General features: G+C 50.0%; 1 protein-coding gene across 9 annotated transcripts in view; it reads right to left on the minus strand.

The window, feature by feature from the left end:
• Nucleotides 1-1,183: 1,183 nt before the first annotated feature.
• The window catches only part of synrg (synergin, gamma), a 38,298-nt gene continuing 20,340 nt past the window's right edge, over nucleotides 1,184-19,141 (minus strand). For 5 of the 9 annotated variants that reach the window (XM_060074965.1, XM_060074964.1, XM_060074968.1 and 2 more), the window contains 10 exons: nucleotides 16,574-17,635; nucleotides 11,651-12,178; nucleotides 10,385-10,548; nucleotides 9,925-9,978; nucleotides 9,289-9,385; nucleotides 8,159-8,307; nucleotides 6,803-6,913; nucleotides 6,485-6,523; nucleotides 2,370-2,750; nucleotides 1,184-2,147 (listed from right to left, as the gene is read on the minus strand). In XM_060074965.1, coding sequence (XP_059930948.1) covers nucleotides 2,619-2,750; nucleotides 6,485-6,523; nucleotides 6,803-6,913; nucleotides 8,159-8,307; nucleotides 9,289-9,385; nucleotides 9,925-9,978; nucleotides 10,385-10,548; nucleotides 11,651-12,178; nucleotides 16,574-17,635 — 2,336 coding nt within the window. In that variant the 3' untranslated portion in view covers nucleotides 1,184-2,147; nucleotides 2,370-2,618. Of the gene's footprint in view, nucleotides 2,148-2,369; nucleotides 2,751-2,933; nucleotides 4,306-6,484; nucleotides 6,524-6,802; nucleotides 6,914-8,158; nucleotides 8,308-9,288; nucleotides 9,386-9,924; nucleotides 9,979-10,384; nucleotides 10,549-11,650; nucleotides 12,179-16,573; nucleotides 17,636-19,141 lie in introns of those variants that run through there. The other 4 variants (XM_060074969.1, XM_060074963.1, XM_060074967.1 and 1 more) reach the window with 2 other exon arrangements.

The following is a 19,141-nucleotide window of genomic DNA, read 5'->3' on the forward strand; positions in this document are numbered from 1 at the left end:
GAAATGGTTCTATTTTTATAATGATCACTTCAACAGATTGCGTTTGAACAGATTGAACCAGTCTTATCTCGGGATTATTCACAGCCTTGGAGAGATGTCTTCAATCCTGTGGGTTTGTTCGAGAGTTAAACACACCAAGTTTAGATATTCTCCCTGTCCTTGAAGTGCACATTACGCTCTAGTCATGCATTTTTAATTTTAAAACCTTCCCACAACGAGCGTAAGAACCTTTTTCGCACCAAAGCACGGGTGTTAATCTTTGAACAACCAGACCAGTCCACTATTTTGTCCAGTGACGCTACATAAAAGCAGTGCATGATTATATGGAAAGCGTTTTGAAGACATCAATGGATCACTTAGTGATACATCATCTTTAGCCTGGAGGTAAAATAAGCAATGAAAGTCGATCTCAAGCGAAAGGCAGCCATCACGAGAAACATTGCCAGGGCAACCTTTTCCACCGAACATCGTTTTAGTCATGGCACCGCAGAAAATCTGTGTGAAAGTCAGAAGTCAAGTGAAGGCAGGGCAGGATAAAAGATTGTCTTTAAACGACAGCCTTTTTTTAGTAATTGATTTCGGCATGTGTAATTTTCGGTAATCCTGAATGATTTTGGATTTGCGAGAGGAAAGTGGAATTCATTTTCTGTAGCCTGTTGAATCGAGAACGCCGAGGGATAAACCATGATGTTGGAGAGAACATGTCTGAACACAAGAGGACAGTAATAACATTGGTTTCATGATGCCCTAGACCTAGAGCCTCTATTTGATTGGCTGTTTCCAAACGTGAAGCAGTGATGTCCCGGCCCGAAGGCTCGTTGCTAGAGAATTTATTCAATTTTGTCCCGAGTAATGGGGAAACAAGGGCTCTCTGGAAAGGGGGAAAACACATTACTGTGGAAAATCAGCGGGAAACGTAGGTACTTCATAGGTTTGGATGAGGACGCTCGGGTCTGAGCCAACAACACTCCCAGTTGATGATTCTGAACAGACGGGATAGGAGCAAAATGCTTCCAGTAATCACTGTTGTGATAATATAATGATGTAGAGAATTTCCGAATTTAATTCTAAACAAATTAATTCAAAATATTGTCATCTTTATGGATGTTCATTAATTGAGTGGATGTGTGTATATATTAACCCGTGCATACACAACGAAACAAGCACAATCGATCCAAAGATGTAAATTAGTTGTAAGCATTTATTTACATTTTCGATTCACTTCACAACACAGTTCATTACTGTAGATACACTGCGGCAGTAGGCTAGCTTTTACGCAAAGTGTCGCCGCGATTTAAGTTTACACTTAATTTCTTCATATCTGAATATACAAAACATGATCAGCGGTGCACACAGCCAACAACAAAAAAATAAACACAACAGCAATAAGTTAAATGACTGTCTTTTTACCTCTGTTTAAATATGCAATACACTTTTCAATAAACTCCCCAACAGTGCAAAAGGTATCGCAGGCAGTTCAACACAACACATACAGTAGTAGTTAATGGTTTGTTCGGCACAGCGATGTTAAGACTGTGTCTCAAAGACAAACTGAGGAATCAAAATGACCTACCCTTGAAAATCCTTTAAAAGAGACCATCCATTAGTTTCTGCGGGCAAAAAATAAAAGGTTAAAAGATTGAAGAGACACAAAGGCCCAAGACCAGGCCGGCCATCCTAAAGTGCCTTGCACAGACAAAGCAGAACGGGGAGTTGGGAGTAAGGAACGACGCGTTAATAATTCATTCAGCCATCTCCCCTCTGCGGGTTTCTAATAACGAGGCATAACTCCACATGTTTGCCCCGTCAAGATAACTGTGAGAATAATGGAAGTCCTAATGACGTTTGCCCCTCCCTGTCTCAAAGCACCATCAGTGTCTCATTGGAAAACCTTCACATGGACGACAAAATAAAACGGGGAATATCTTCATTACTGCCAGGGTAGACTTTTTAATACGTTTGAGGGAATTTAAACACCCTGTTGGAACACGCAGACCCCGATAGTGCTGTGGTTCCGACTGCATAATGGTCCTCAACAAATCGGTGAGGGAGTGTGAGGGTAGCGAATAAATACAGATTCCAGTGACTTCAGAGCTCCTTCAGTTCTCTCCCCACCTCTCTCTCTCTCTCCCTCCCTCCCTCCTCTCCTTCCCCACCTCTCTCCTCTCCCTCTCCCTCTCTCTCCCCACCTCTCTCCTCTCCCTCTCTCTCTCCCCACCTCTCTCCTCTCCTCTCCCCACCTCTCTCCTCTCCCTCTCTCTCTCTCCCCACCTCTCTCCTCTCCCTCTCTCTCTCTCCCCACCTCTCTCCTCTCCTCTCCCTCTCTCTCTCTCTCCCCACCTCTCTCCTCTCCCTCTCTCTCTCCCCACCTCTCTCTCCCCACCTCTCTCCTCTCCCTCTCTCTCTCCCCACCTCTCTCCTCTCCCTCTCTCTCTCCCCACCTCTCTCCTCTCCCTCTCTCTCTCCCCACCTCCCTCAAGGTTGACAAGCGCAGCGTCAGTGACGAACCGCGCCGAGACCACCCCTCACTGTCATCCCCACCCATCTCTCACCCCTACGGCCCCGTTGCCATGGCAGCAGCGGCTGCGGCGGCGGCCCCCCAGAGTCCGGGGGGGGGCTCAGAGCAAGTCGGGGAGGACGAGGCCCGGGGGTTTGGGCTCCACGCAGTTGATCCAGAAGTTGGCGCAGCTGGCGTGGTACTGGTGGCCGCCGTAGAGCAGCTTGAAGTTGTCCGTCTCCGAGTTGAAGGCCTGGTGATGGAAGGGGAGAGAAAGAGGGAGAGAAAGAGGGAGAGAAAGAGGGAGAGAAAGAGGGAGGTGTTAAGGTGCTTTTGACGGTTAAAGGGAGACAAACAAAGCGTTGAAGCACTTGGGAGGAGGAGGTAAGTGTGCGGTGTGTTTGTGAGATGATGGAGCGGGGTGCCTGAGGGGAGATCTAGGGTCCTCGCGCTGTCGTCGACGGTGGAATTCATACCAGCTTGATGGCATGGAGTCTGCCACCTTGTTTGCAACCGTTCTGAATTGATTGGGGTTCACCGCAGTATTTGAATGCGTCCCTGCGTGTCGTTTATACCTACGTGGTACACGGTTATTCCAAGGTAATGAAATGTATGAGATCAATCCTAACAAGACTTCCTGGTACAAAGCAACAACTCGTGTTGAACTGTATCTGAAGAATCTTACAGCCAGAACACTGTCTTCTGGGTTTATTGTGGTGGAATAAATTGGATCCCTCTCATTTAAAAATATACACCGAAAATGCAATACAAGCGTCAGAGATCTGACCCGGCTGGCATTTCCCACGGGCCTATTACTGGGGGTTCTGATTCCCCATCAAACGGAGATGAAGCCCAGTGTGTGTGTGTGACTCTTACTTTCCTTTGGTGAAACACCAGAGATAAGCTATAGCAAGAAAACTGAGTCATGTGTAGGATGAATCACCAGCTCTCCCCCGCGAGAACACACACACACACACACACACACACTAGAGAGGGAGCGGGTAGCGGCAATCAAAGTGTGTACAGAGATGGACAACGTGTCTGAAAATCATCTATCATACATCAAAACAAAATGGCGGCCTTCAACCGCGATTCGACCCGGGTTAATGGCTCTCCCAGGAAGAGACGGAGTAGTAACAAAATCACCTCTCTCCCAGCTGCTGGGGGTTCACTCATTTTTAACAAACACAGCGGGCTCCTCTCCTAACTCTTAAGTGAGTAAGGGGGTAAGATGCCGAATAAGATGCTTAAATCCTAACGCTCTTCAATGACATCTATCTCAATTCACTGCCATGCCGCCTCATGGTTCAATGCGTCTGCTAAATGGCTAAATGGCTATCCCCGGCTATCACGGTCCTAGCTGCACTCGCTCTCCTGCTCGTGGCCCGCGGCCTCTGTGAGTTCCATGGCATTCCCTGTGAGGAACGCTAGATCATCAGCATGTAGCAGACAGCCGAGCCCGGGGGCCAATCAGCACGCAGCCTGGCGGGCGGCTGTACTCTACGTGGTCTTTTCAACGGGAGCGTCGGGGAACGTGAATGAGAATGTCTTCCACCCACTGCAGAGGGCAGGCTGGATTTAGCAAAGGTCAGCATGACTTATTCACGCGACCTTTGCACTGGGAACCGAAGCCAAGGGCCCACCGCTTGGAAACCCAAATCATTCCCGCTGTGGCACTATTAAAATGTACAAAAAAACTGTGCAGGCGGAACGAAAAATCATTCTTTGAGTTTCTTTTTGCAGTATTATTCTATAGGAGAAAGAAAAAATTGCATAGTTACCCTCAACTTGCTTTCTTTGGCCTTTGCCTGTAAGCAACACAAGTCGTGTCATCATTAGCTTTTCAACCCACACGATGTTTGTGTGAGCTTGTCAAAAACACAGTTCAGGCACCACCCAGGAGCCCCCCCTCTTCAAGGCCCAAACACCAGGGAGAAGCTGCCTCGCTGCCCCATCTCCTGGCTCTCTTTAGTCGCTCATCTCAGATGTCCTGGCGTCTGCCACGTCTGGACATCTGGACTGGGGTGGGCTCGGAGAGGTCAGTGAGGTTCCAACATCTAGACATCAATACAGCCAACCCCCCCAAAACAGAACCCCAAGGTATTCATGCGTCCTGGGACGACACGATAAATACCAGAGGAGAAGATGGTGCTTTGGTTGAACTTGACTGATTGAGTAGTGTCCGCAAGACCAGAAAAGCAAGCGTGTGAAAGCAGCAGGAGACGCAGAGATGGGCAACCTCATGGCAAGACCCTTCCACGTACATCACACCGCTATTCAGGGTATGAGGTCAGAGAGGGTGATCTTACCTGTTGCCCATCTCTGTGTCCTCTAAAACTAAAGGACGGTTCCCGGTGAGATGCTTAAAAGCCCAGAACACTTCAGCACAGCCAGTAGATCAGGGCTCAAAGTGGATGAGATGCTGTCAGAGATCCCAGTCAAGAATGTTCCATTCAAAATAACCAATGGAAGATGGCTGCTTTGAGAAATCTGTCTGTTTTGGTTACATGCTATATTCACCACACCCTGCCTGTGAGCCAATCAAAAGAGTTGAAGACAATATGTGAACGAGGCCATCGAAGGATCAGTCACGCCTCCTGTTCGTGTCATCTATGCATATTTCCTCTCCAGCGTGTGTTTCGTCCATCATAGCTTAAGTCCCCACAGTGTTGCTGCATCACAGGACAATGTTTTTCGTTTTTTTACGCTGAAGGACAAGGATGCCATCTGCCGCAGCCAGACCCTTCCTCTCATCCCCTCGTCTTCACCGCAGACTGCTGCTCCCCATTGGCTGCTGAGCCTCGTTAGAGACGGGTCGCCGCCCACAAAACAGTAATTAAAAGACGGGTTATTAATCTCCCGCCAGAGGAGCAGGGGAAAATTAATCGTTTTTAATATCTCTGGTTCTATCTGTGGACAAGCCGGTGGGGGTTGTGGATAGGGGAGAGGGAGGGAGAGAGGTAAAGAGGGAGAACGAGAGAGCGAGAGAGAGAGAACGAGAACGAGAGAGGGAGAGAGAACGAGAACGAGAGCAAGCGAGAGAGAGAGAGAGAGAGAAAAATAAGGATTGCTGATCTATCCTCTCCTGTTCTACATTGTGGTGTCTGACTGTGAAACGTCTGCTGTGAGACTGGTACGTACTATCGGGCCATATTCCTCTCCCTCTCTCACCCTCCATCTTGCCAGAGACTGGGAGGCAAGAGAGGGAGAGAGAGAGAGAGAGAGAGAGAGAGAGAGCGAGAGAGAGACCAGTAAGGACAGTTAAAGTGGTCTTCTTCTGGTACTGGGGACCATGATGGACTTGGGGGATTCAGTCACAGGATAACACCACCACCACCACCACCACCACCACCCCCCCCCCCCCCCCCCCCCAAAAAAAGAGCCCCCAGCCACCGGAGGAAGGAGACCGAGAGAGAGAGAGAGAGAGAGAGACCTACCCAGAGGTCACTCTGGTGTCCCGGCCGGGTTAGTGACAGTGAGAAGGGACACAGGAAGATGCTGATTTTTTTGAAAGTAGGAAGTGAGGAAGGGAACGATTCCCCCGTCACCAAAAGTACCCTACCCAGAATGCAACAGCTGCCTGCCGCCCCCCCCCCCCCCTCCCGAGGTGCGAAATCGACAAGTCTTCTCTCCTCTCTCTGCACACACACACACTCACCTTTAATTAGCTTTAATATTTTTTTTGTTTTTTTACATGTTCCTAACGAGCCCGTTAGAGCGGTTGCCATGCCGACGGCGGCGGTTTCGTCAGCCCTCCCGAGGGGAGCGGCTGGCGGGGGTCTCCTCTGTGTGTGTCTAGACCCCCACCCAGCGCAGTATCAGAGCTGAGAGAAGGGAAGGCTGTCGCTGCGGACCCCGCGGTGGGCCCGTCCTCAGCCTGAGAGAAGACCCCCCCACCCCCCGACCCTCTCCCAATGCACGGGGCAGACGATGGAGATAGAAACATGGATGGATTTGGGGGAAGGTTATGTTTCTCGGGGGTCCTACTCGTTTGAACAGGCGTCCGATTGTGCCTTCTTCTTTTTTCTGAAAAACGGTCCAGACGTCACATGGTTAAACGCGTTCATGACAAATGGTGTGTGCGTGTGTGGGTGTCTGTGTGTTTGAGTGCCAGACAGCATGTCCGTGTGTGTGTTGTGTGAGTAACCGAGACAGCATTTGTGTGTGTGTGTGTGTGTGCGTGAGTGTAGGGTGTATGTTGTGCCTGTGAGTGAGTGAGAGACGGACAGCGTGTGTGTGTGTGTGTGTGTGGATTATGTGTGTGTGTGTGTGTGTGTGTGTGTGTGTGTGTGTGTGTGTACCAACCTTGCTCCGAGAGTCCACGTTCAGCAGGCACACCCCGCACGCTATCTCTTTGGCGTTCTTGATGCCGTGCCTGAGGATGCAGCAGGAGAAGTCTAGAGAGCTCTCCTCAGGCTACACACACACACACACACACACACACACACACACACACACACACACACACACACACACACACACACACACACACACACACACACACACACACACACACACACACACACACACACACACACACACACACACACTAATATCAAATAAGAGCCCCCTACAGCCTCTGATTAACACCTCTGTATCATTGGTTTCTTCGTTCTCTTTTTGTCGAGCCTGTAATGTTTTCATCCAAGATGTCCATGTAATTATCTCCCCCCCACTACTCTCTCTCCCGCTCTGTCTCTACTCCCTCCCTCCCAGTTCCTTTCTCCCCCAAGAGGACCTAGTGTGACTGATGTTGAATTCTCCAGTAGGCGGCTTCAAGGGACAGACAGTGCATATGTTTCGGCCGGGGGAATACATTGAGCTGTCTCATCTGGGCCGTCACATTTGAATCCATGCTTGGCTCAGAATACAGATTCAGAGTCAAAGGAGCTGTGGCTTTGACTTCACTGTATCGACCGTTCTTCAACATAATCCCATTCATCTTGATGCCATTAACAGAATACAAATACTGTATTTGTGGTGATGCTGTGCTTTTATTCTAATCATTAGTAATACACTGTACTGTGTGTTGACCTAACTAGACCTCCTTCACAGCTGTCGTTTTATAGGTCAATCCGTGGTTTTAATAAAGAGTATAGTAAAAACGTGTGTGTCAATGTGCGAGTGTGTCAACGTGCCTGTGTGTCAACGTGTGTGTGTCAACGTGTGTGTGTCAACGAGTGTGTCAACGAGAGTGTGTCAACGAGCGTGCGTCAACGGGCGTGTGTGTCAACATGGGTGTGTGTCAATGTTCGTGTGTGCGTCAACGTGTGTGTCAACCTGTGCTTGTGTGTCAACATGTTTGTGTCAAAGTGTGCGTGTGTGTCAACGTATGTGTGTGTGTGTAACTGTGTGTGTCTGTCAACCTGCGTGTGTGTGTGTCAACCTCCGTGTGTGTGTTTCTAACATGTGTGTGTGTCAACGTGTGTGTGTGTGTGTGTGTCAACGTGTGTGTGTCAACGTGTGTGTGTCAACGTGTGTGTGTGTGTCAACGTGTGTGTGTGTGTGTGTGTGTGTGTGTCAACGTGTGTGTGTCAACGTGTGTGTGTGTGTGTCAACGTGTGTGTGTGTGTGTGTGTGTGTGTGTCAACGTGTGTGTGTGTGTCAACGTGTGTGTGTGTGTGTGTGTGTGTCAACGTGCATGCGTAAAGAGGCTCTTACCACCAGGTTGGCCAGCGACATGAAGCCCACCAGGTTGTTCCACACGCGGCTGACGTCCTTCAGCAGCTGCTGCAGCTTCTCGCAGCACACCGCCGTGGCCTTGATGCCAAGCTCCACCCGCCTCGTCACGCGGTACACCTCCACCACGCCTGGGAGGAGGAAACAAACGCACCCCCGACCCGTGGGTCACTATATACACACGGGAAGATGTTTTCATGGACGCACACATAATCACTCGCGAACGCACACACACACCGACAGACACACACACCTACAGACAGACACGCACGCACGCACGCACGGGCACAGACACACAAACACACGGGCACACACACGCACAGGCCCACACAAACACACATCAGACACAAAAATAGAATCACATTGTGTGTTCCTGCTCTTTCCTCGTGACTTCTTGACTCAGGTTGCTCATTAAAACCCAACAGGACTGACGGGGGCAGGGAGCTGTCAGGCCGAGCCCAGATGAGTCACCACACACAGCAGTCAACCCCAGCCATCAACACCCCGGCTCCTCATAACCGTCCACGCTGCGGCCTGTCATCCGCAGGCTGTACCCCTAACCCCTGGGCTGCCCAGGGGCTTTCGCTGCTCGGTGTCTACGGCTTTATTGAAGTAAAGCAATACGTTTCCTGAGCTCAGTGTACGAGTGTATTCTGCCGCAAAGTGAAATAACTGGGGTGTTCTTTTTGTCCAGTTGTTCAAATGTTTGATCAGGTATTGGGTGACTGCGACCCATTGCAGTTGTGCTCAATAATCTAAGTTTAGACGGTTGACCGGTCGAATTGGCTCCTCATCTCAAGAGAAGAGAACTGTTGCGAATGGGCATGTTTATGTAACAGTGTATGACGATGTGTGCGTAAATATGTGTGTGTGTGCGTGTTTGTAAGTGTGTGTGTAGGTGTGTGTGTGTGTGTGCGCGCGGAAATGTGTGTGTCTGTGTGTGAGCATGAGGGTGTGTGTGTGTGTGTGTAAATGTATGTGTGAGTGTGTGTGTGTGCGTAAATGTGTGTGTGTGTGCGTAAATGCTTGTGTGTGTTTGCATGAAATGTGTGCGTGTGCGTATGTGCGCGTGTGTGTGTGTGTGCGTGCGCGTGTGCTGGCCCGTGACTCACCCATGAGGTAGTCCATGCCCTGGGCGGACTGGATGACCTCGGTGCACACGGAGGAGCTGCTGATGCCGTTCAGCGTGTTGTTGGCTTTGGTGATGACCTTTGGAGGAGCACACAGGGCGTTAGGCTACTGTGGTCACCTGGTCAATGGAACTCATGGAATCCAGAAGCACGGATTCAAACACCATTAGAAATGCTGTGCTAATGTTGTAGCCGATTCATGCTACTTTCAAAGAATTGACAAACTGCTTTACAAGACACCATTCATTATGAATGCCATGCTAATGTGTTGTAGCCTGGTTAATGTTAGTCATGGAATTCTGAGATACCGATTCAAAACAACATTATCAATTCTATGCTAATGTTGTAGCATGGGTAACGCTACAGTCATGGAATCCAGGAAGACAGATTCAAGACACCATTACAAATGCCAGGCTAATGCAGATCTGGGACTCCATGACTGTAGGCTTAACCAGTGTATGGCTGATGGATTCGAACAACAGGGCGAAAAAGGAACGTCCTGAGAAAATGACGTTTCCTACTTTGATTCTTAATGAGGAGCGACTGCACTCCGGCTGCACTTAAGAATCACTTCAACCAAACAAGAAGGAAAAAAACAACAGGAGTAGAGACACATACCTCCAGGGCGCTCTCCAGACACCGCTGCCACTCGTACGCATACCGCTCGCTCTCCTGCAAGCACAAAGCGGCCATAGGTAAAGAATTAAGCATCATTATATAGCATTAGCATAGGGGTTAATGGATCAGGTAAGAGTTAACCTAACCCCTACCCTAACCCTATTAAAGAATGTATACATGTACATGTCATGTATACATACTGCTTAGTTAACGTACACCATTCATTAAGATGAAAACCATGAGTAAATGACAACTATACCATTAGTTAACTGTAAGTTAACGTTAGTAAATGCTTATTACTGCATTAACGAAAGTTAATTCACAGTTAATCAAGGTACCCTTATGGTTAAGTATAACAAATTAAGAAGTATCTATAAAGTGTTGTAGCATGGCTATGAAATGCCGAGATGTAAAATGCCGTGTGCCCCTCTGGTACTCTGCGGGGGGGGGGGGGTCTCACCTCCACCTCGCCGGTCAGGTCCTTGTACTTGTCTCTGATGACGGGCAGGGCGGGCTTCTCGCTCAGGGTGCTGGAGCGGTCCCTGAAGGGCTGCTCCGGGGCGGGGGAAGGGGGGCAGCGGCCAATCTCCTTCTCCCCCAGACTGTGGCTGCGCTTGTGGGACCCTGGCCAGGAAGGGGGGACGGGGGACGCATGGATAAAGAATAATAGGGTTTAGAAACGCACACATACACACACACGCCTACAGACACACACACACACACACACACACACACACACACACACACACACACACACACACTTTCCACGGTGTAGAAGATGCTATCTGGTGACTAGTCTGAGAGCGATCATGTGTCCGCCGTATCTCGCCCGCCCCCCCCATCGCCGCTCCCAGACATTGCGAGGTGGCTAATTCCTCCCGGACAGCCGTTGCATAAACAAAGACCTCATTTGCGGCAAATAATAATTAGGTACAAAACAGTGGCACGGCATGAATAATTCATGACGACACACACACACACACACACACACACACACACACACACACACACACACACACACACACACACACACACACACACACACACACACACACACACACACACACACACACACACATCCTGGCAGCACACCTCACACCCACACACAGAGAGACGTGCACGCAGAGACTTAAGATAGACTATTCCAGTGGGGCCAGCCGTGTGGGCCAATGCGTGCGTGTGTGGGGCGAGGACAGGTAATCCTAATCTGCATTGCGCACAAGGCTCCCCCGAACCATAACATCTCTAATTCACCGTCCCTCTCATAGCCGCTCTAATGAGATTAGCGTCCCGATGGGCCACGGGAATCAGCATCAGACTCTCATTTGCACAAATTACATCTAGCCCAGGGAGAGGCCAGAGAGAGAGAGAGAGAGAGAGAGAGAGTGAGAGTGTGAGAGCAGGGGTTTTTATTACATTTAGAGAAAATCCTGATAAATTACAAGTGAAAAACAACCCTGGCAACGGCAGTTAGGAAATGAACAGCCATTAAATGGATACGGTTAATTCTGCTTTTGTGGAACTGCACCCTTGCTGATACCTCTCAGCAGCGGAGGGGACCGCAGGCCCAACAGTGACATCTGTTGACTGACAGAGGTACTGCATGGCTGAAGGAACGGTTACCTATTTGGCTAAGTAAGTAGCATCACTAGTCGTTTTAAAAGGGGCACATAACAGATAAACCAAAACTATGTTAGACAGCGTATAATGGAGGAGAGGGACTCACCTTGGACACACAGGTCAAAGGTCGCCAACTCGTTCTTGATCATCTCCTCACTGGACTTGACCTTGGTCTGAGAGCTGGCCTTGAGAAAGTCGGACTTGCCAAACTTGGGCTTATCTCCTTGGAAGGCCCCAAACTCATCGGAGGCCTCGCCTTGGGGCTCCTCGGGGCCAACGTCCACTCCCGCCGTGGACTTATCGGACACCGTACTGGCAAAGTCTCCAAAGTCATCGTCGTGGTCACCGCTCGGCTCGGGAAAGGCCTCAAACTTCCCCTCAGAAGAGGAGGCGTCGTCCTTGGGGGGGAAGGTGGAGGAGGCGGCGGTGGTGGTGGTGGTCAGGTTGGGGGCGAGGTTCTCCGTGCTCCCGAACGTCAGCCCACTCCCGTAGTGGGGCGGGGCCAGAGCGGACCCGTCGGAGCCCGGGGCCTTCCTGGCCTCGACGGACACGCCCTCCTCTCTGTCTGACCAATCATAGCTGGCTACACTGCCGGTGGAAGTGCCGAAAGGGTCAAATTTCATGTCGTCGCCTTCTGCAATGACAACACAAACACACCAGTGGTACCGTGGAACGGAAGGGCAAGAATGCTGTCTGATTAGCCAATAAGAAGGCAGTAAATGAATAAATTACTGTTTGGATCTTATTACGGCTGTTTTCATTGGCATAGGCTTCCAATGGTGAAGAAGATGGAGATGTTGTATAAATATGCATTTTTAAAAGAGCCTTAATACCATTTGTGCTGCGTCAATACATTTCAATATAAAGCTTGTGTTCTACTGTCTAATTCGTATTTCATTCATATTGTAAATCAATTCATTCTCCATTTTCAGACATTTTGCAAAACAACTGAATAGGTTTGAAACTCCTAAAAGGAAGGCAATTCTACATGATGGGTGTCGTGTCTGAATAGGTCTGGGGATAGAACTGTATTATCAGCTGCATAGTTCAAATAACAGTGTCAACAACGCCTTTGTTTTTCTTCAACTGCGTTGTTGTGGTGTGGGATACAACCAGATTGGGTGCATCAATAATTATTTGCCACTGTTGGCGCTCGGTTGCCATCCTGTTGTCCCCACAATGACTCATAAGACAACAGGTGTGTGCAAACACACATACACACAAACAAAGAGCGAGAGAGAGATAGCGAGAGAGCGAGCCAGAGCGAGAGAGAGACAGCGAGAGACAGCGAGAGAGGATGAGAATGCTAGTGTCACATTCACAATGATATTAACATGCTGGAACCGATACGCCCCACCTGGCCTAGCCCTTGACAAACTCCTCCGACACAAAAAAGCAATTTGTGAAATTGACAAGGATCTAAGTCTGAAAAGCCATGTGTGTGAGATTATCATCCTGCCTCGGAATAAAGAAAGAAACAGAAAAATAGAATAGAAAGAAATAGACGGTACGCATTCCAGCAATACCAATGGTAATATTTATTACGACAACATGAGTCAAGAGAGAAAGATCACAAAATACTGTGAAAGAGGTCTATTGTTCACAAGAGGTTTGTAAAACTAACACTTGCAAAATTAGATTTCAGTCTTTTTTTTTTCATCCCGAATACAAGGGCATGCAAAGTTAGGAATCAAGGAAGAAAAACAAACAGAGAAGAAAACATAAAAGGAGAAACCAAGAGAATCCCAAGAAGATAGCATGAGCAGAAACCAGAATGAGAAGGCACATTCACAGACTTAAAATAAAATCAGTTAGGCCTGGGGGATGTAGCACACACTAGTACGCATCACTACCAGGGCGTAAAGCAACAGGTTGGAGATTTACATACAGAACACTTGAAAAGCCAGGATAAAAAGGTATTCAAAGAACAGGCTTGGAGGCAGGATGCATTATTACTATTCATAACCCTTTGAGGTCCTGAGCAGCCTTCTGCTTTTTGCCGGGCTGACCTGGGGCGCGTTCCATTAATAAAATGGTGGCCACCGGGCACAAGGCCATTAGCCAACTCACTGTGTAAGCTCGGCAGAAAAGTACTTGCTTTGCCAGGGGTGGGGGGGTGGTAGAGGGGGGGGGGGGGGGGGCAGGCAGCACAGAAATAAAGTGCCAGGCTTAAGATACGATGCTTACGTAAAACCTTCGTATCGTATAGTGGGTGTGATTCTGTCATTTTAGGTAATACATTCGTTGGGCGATATATTTGGTGGGGGGTTGGAGGGGTAAACACGGTGAGGTGCCTTGCTCAAGCACACAAAGGGTCATGTAAACTCTAGACTCTCCTGACCTCTCTGGAGACAGCGTGATAATAAACGCTCTCGCTACTGCACTGGTTTTTTATCATATTAGCCCAGCACAGACACTGTTGCCATCTCCAAAAGAAAACATTATTATGATTATAATTATTAATAGCACACAAATACAACCATGTCCCAAACTCGCTGGCGCCACCCCCTGACCAGCGTTGTGCCTCTTGATAGATAGGCTCCATTTCATTCACACGGTTCAAATCAAAAAACAGGGTCAGGGAATCTGTCTACATCTGAAAATAAGAGTTCATATTCCTGTAATAAAAATACACTATTAAATCTATGTATACATTTTTTTTCCCTTTCTGATAAAAACAACTTGCAAATACTGTTGCTCATAAAACGGTATCCCTATAATACGTTTCCTGTCAATTTCACAAATTGAAAAGTCAGGCACACAGCAGCAGAAAGCAAGGCAGGACAGGGTAACAATACAGACGGATCGTTTTCTCAAAACGCCCCCCCCGGACCCATGATTCGTCATGCTGGAACATCACAGATGAAAACACAAATCAAGATTCCTTCTTTTTGTGCTATGGATTCTGGAAAAGGACCTCAAGGGAGAGGAAAAAAGGAAAAAGAAGGTACTGTCTCTTTAAGGGCGGCCTACTGGGCCAGGAACGTAGTAGTGCAAGCAGGGGGAGGCGTTTGAACGGTGGGGCTCTTTGGGGCCCCGGGGAGGGCTGGGTCCTAGAGCCCTCTAAGCCTAAGTGATGGAAGGGGACTTGTGGTTATGAGGTGGATCAATGTAGAGTGATGACAGTACTGTAGCTTTAAGACCGTTGCTGCTATCGGGGGACCTTGGTCTTTGTTTAAATACTCTTGTTGTCACAATACTCTTTATGGATCAAACACATTCAGGGTTAACAATTTGAAACACTCTGGGCATACCCAAGCCAATTTTCTTATAAACCTTTAAATAATTTATCTTAATTTAAATAATGCCTGTTTTGTTTACAATTCCATTGCACCCAAGGTGATATAAAACCACAGGGATTAAGGGATATTTATATTATAGCCTGTATATGTGTGCGTGTGTATTGTGTATATGTATCAACCTGTCTATACCATCACACACACACACACACACAAACACCCCCCCCCCCCCCCCCCCCCCCCCCACACACACACACACAACCTTATTTATCCAACAAGAAACCAACAAATCCCTTATTAGATTGAAATGAGGGATGTTTTCTGTGGAGGAGCCACTGTGAAGGCGGCGTATTCAAGTAGTCAGAGCTCAGCAACCTATGGTGCTTATGGAACAAAAAGCATGCGTGCAAAACATGCTCCTTCAGCTGAACGGATGGCCTGAGATGAAGAAGAGAGAGTCATGACATGAGGGCCGAGATGATGGATGAATGCAAAATGAACGCCAAGGAGTACGGGAGAGTGAGCACGGTGGATGTACAAAAACACCTAGTAATAATTATGGAGGTAAATAAATAAATAAATAAATAAATACATTGTTAAATCGAAGCGTATTGCTTGGAAAATAATGAGTTTGGCATGGGCCGAGGGCTTCACCCCCTCACTGCTACGGCAACAGGCAGGTTGTGCACACAGACGACTAAACGACTAAACCGCTGACGGGAAATTAAAACTAAACTCTAAACACAAATCTACCGGCCAGAGAGCACTCCACGGCTCTATTGAAAGCAAAACCCGAACGGCTGTTGTCAAAAGCTTTCAAAACACTCCTCTGAAACACTGACTATTTCCCTAAATATGTCCCCCGGCGCCACACCATAAGCTTCATACATCTCATTAAAACGCCTTGATTGCGTCTGCTGCAATAAGTGCAGCAGACCCGATAACAACCTCTCAGCCTTCTGAATCAGCTCTTCCGACACAACCATAACAACAACAACAACAACAACCTCAACGCTGTTTACATAAATTAGCATAACAGCCCTGCTTAACACTACCTCATGGCGGAACGCCGCTGCACCTACTCATTCGTATTTACCTTCGTCTGAACCGATTAAAATACCGAGTGGGATTAATATAATACTGCAATGTCCCACCAAGACACGTCTGAATGGCAGCGTCCGGCCCTGGAGGGAGAACGGTAAGGCGGGGAGGGGGGGTTCGACACGCTGACCTGGCCGAGAACGGACGAGACGACTGCCCTAGGATGTCATGGCAACACACAAAACCAGTTAGGTTGAGCTACACGACGGTGTGACGGGAGGGAGCACAAAGACAAACAGAGGAGGAAGTGATGTCACAGAGAGGGTGACGGATATGAGGGCGCAAGCACGGCAAAGGAAGCCACGCAGGAACACATCGATGAATCAATGAACGCATGTGTGTTGATGATGGCCGTGGAAATATGGGGATGGGGTTAATGCGGGTGTGGCGACGTGACGATGAACCCTATACACCGTGCTATGGCGGCGGTGAGCGTCTTTAGCGTGTATGACAACACCTCACCCCCCTCGCCGGACCCTCGCCCCCCGGCCCCCCGGGACCTCTGATCGAGCCGGAACGACAGAGAGAGGTGGCCGGCGAGCGGTAGTGACGGCTTTATGTGTGCGTGCGTGCGTGTAACCGTGGTAACAAGGGAGTGTGGGTGGTGCTAGTGGTGGTGTCGGCGGTGGTGGTGGTGGTGGGGGGGGGGGGGGGGGGCCTTCACCAGAGCAAGCGCACCAGTTCCTCACCTGCGGCGGGGGGCTGGTGGGCGGCCAGGCCGGGCAGGTCCAGCGAGCTGTCCGACATCACGTGCTTGAGGTCGCCGCCCATGTCCGACAGCTTCATGTCCAGCTGCACCGACAGCGCGTCCTCCGAGTCCTCCCGGCCCCCGCTGCTGCCGCCCAGCGACGGCAGGTCCAGCGACTTGACCGACGCGCAGTCCTCCTTGGTCTGCTTGAAGGCCGCCATCTTGTCGCCGCCCAGGCTACGCTCCGCCGCGCCCAGCGCCGTGCAGAACTTGGAGGACTGGAAGTCGGCGAAGTCGTCGGCGGAGGTGTCGCCGCCGCCGCCGCCGCGCAGCCCGCAGAAGGCGTCCCGGGCGTCGTCGTAGGCGTGGCCGCCCTCCAGAGACAGCTGCTTGAACACGTCGTAGCGGTCCAGGCCCTGCGGGGGGCACTGCTGCGCGATCGCCGCCGCCGCCGCCTCCGCGCTTCGCTGCTCCACGGCGCCGTCCCCGCCCTTAGGCCCCGCCCCCGAGCTGCCGAACGCCATGAAGTCGGCAAAGTCATCCTGGGAGGCGGACGGCCCCCGGCCCAGGAGGGCGGCGGGGCCCGGGGCCGCGTCGGACGAGGAGGAGCCGGCGGTGGGCATGGAGGAGGAGGCGGAGGAGGAGGAGGTGGCGAACAGGGCGAAGTCGCCAAAGTCATCGGCCCCTCCGCCGGAGGGGGGCTTGGCCCCGCCCCCGAGGAGCCCCAGGGAGGGGGGCAGGGACACGGCGGGGAAGGGGCAGGGCTTGGCCTCGGGGGCCGGGGCCGAGGGGCCGAGGGGGGAGAAGAGGTCCAGGTCGGCCATGTGGAGGGCCTTGTTGGGCTGAGAGAGAGGGGCCCCCGGGGCCTGGGGCTGAGGGGGCGGAGCTGGCTGTTGTGGGGGGAGTTGCTGCAGAGAGTGGGAGGTGGGGAAAGAGGGGGGGAAGGGGGGCTGGAAGATCTTGGCCTGGTCTGGAGGGTCTAGGGGTGAAACGCTGTCGGACGTTTTGAAGTCTGTGAAGCCGTCGTCAGCGCTGACAGACTTGAAATCGGCGAAGCCGTCCCCTGCGGGCGGAACACATCGATGGGGAAGACAAACGTTAGAACAGGGACTTTTAACGAGGCGGTGAGGTCATCGCGTGGACACAAAGTGACCCCGGTTGCCTTAGCAGCAGATTGTTTACTTTCACAATCCTACATGATAAGACAACAGCGGATTAGCAAGTCAACGCTGGAAGGACTGTGCTGTCCCCCCCCCTCCCTCCCAAGGAAATACAAACAAACACTCCACAAAACACTGCAAGTCGTCCCTGTACACAGAGTCCCATCATGCAGTGGACTCCACACAGGGACAGGAAGTAATGAGGCCGTGTGTCAGCAGATCACTGCAAATCCACTCCACAGGGAACGGCCTGTTGTGAATGCATCAGTGGCAGCACCATGCTAATCACCCTCATTTCATGGACATACTTACATTTGATAAAAAAAAACAATAGTGTGGGATTGCTGAGCAACCACACTTGATAAATACCAAATTCTGGACGACTTGAATTGAAATGCAAAAATCAGAAATTCCAATATCCCCTTTTTTTTTTACATGAAGAATTACCCAATTAGACTAATCTGTTTGCCTAAGATTGTCCGTTCACATCTTTTATATTCCTGGGAAGCACTTAACATTACATTAACATCACATTAGCATAACATTACAAACGTGATGGATCTATGGCCAACGATGGCGACGGAGAAAAGCCTGAATTGTGTGGCGCTTCAGTGGGCGACGAGCTGGTGTGGGGCTCGTATCGATATCTATGTCAACTGCTGTGGCTTTGTGGGGGGGGTGGCAGAAGAGGAAAACAAATGGGCTCATTACGGAGATGGAGCCTGGCAACAGAGGAGAGAAGGTCAGAGGAGCACCCAGTTACCAGGCCGCAGGACTTACGGGTGCTGCAGGAGCCGTGCCCCAGCGACACCCATCTAGTGAGGACAGAGGGTGCAGGACACACACCTGGATCAATACCCTGTGTGTTCCCCGCGGCGCGCACAACACACCACAACGTCGCCACAGGCACTCACAGGCCAGCCCTACGTCTCCCCCTCTTCCTTCTTTCAGGGTGTTTTTTTGGTTTTATTGGTGCTAGTAATCATCCATATAAATCCTGAGAATAGTCGAGGAGAATTCAACAGACACGAATGTGTCTGGCTTTGTTATTTACGTGGTTGGGTTTTGTATGTGTTGTTGTTATTCTTCTGCCCTTCACCCATTGGTTGTACACAGGGACCATCTCAGAGCCCACTATTTCTTGGTTCAGCCAAGACGCAACGGGGATTTAGCCAAGCAACCAAAAAGAGAATTGTGGATTGTATATTGTTGTGTCGTTCATGTTTGTGTTTGTGTGTGTTTGGTAAGAAAGGGTGCGCGTTTGTGTTTTTTAAGAAAGGGTTTGTGTGTGTGTGTGTTTTTCTTTGTTAAGAAAGTGTGTGTGTGTGTGTGTGTGTGTGTGTGTGTGTGTGTGTGTGTGTGTGTGTGTGTGTGTGTGTGTGTGTGTGTGTGTGTGTGTGTGTGTGTGT

The sequence above is a fragment of the Gadus macrocephalus genome, chromosome 16, assembly GCF_031168955.1.
Source record: "Gadus macrocephalus chromosome 16, ASM3116895v1".
Lineage (NCBI taxonomy): Eukaryota > Metazoa > Chordata > Actinopteri > Gadiformes > Gadidae > Gadus > Gadus macrocephalus.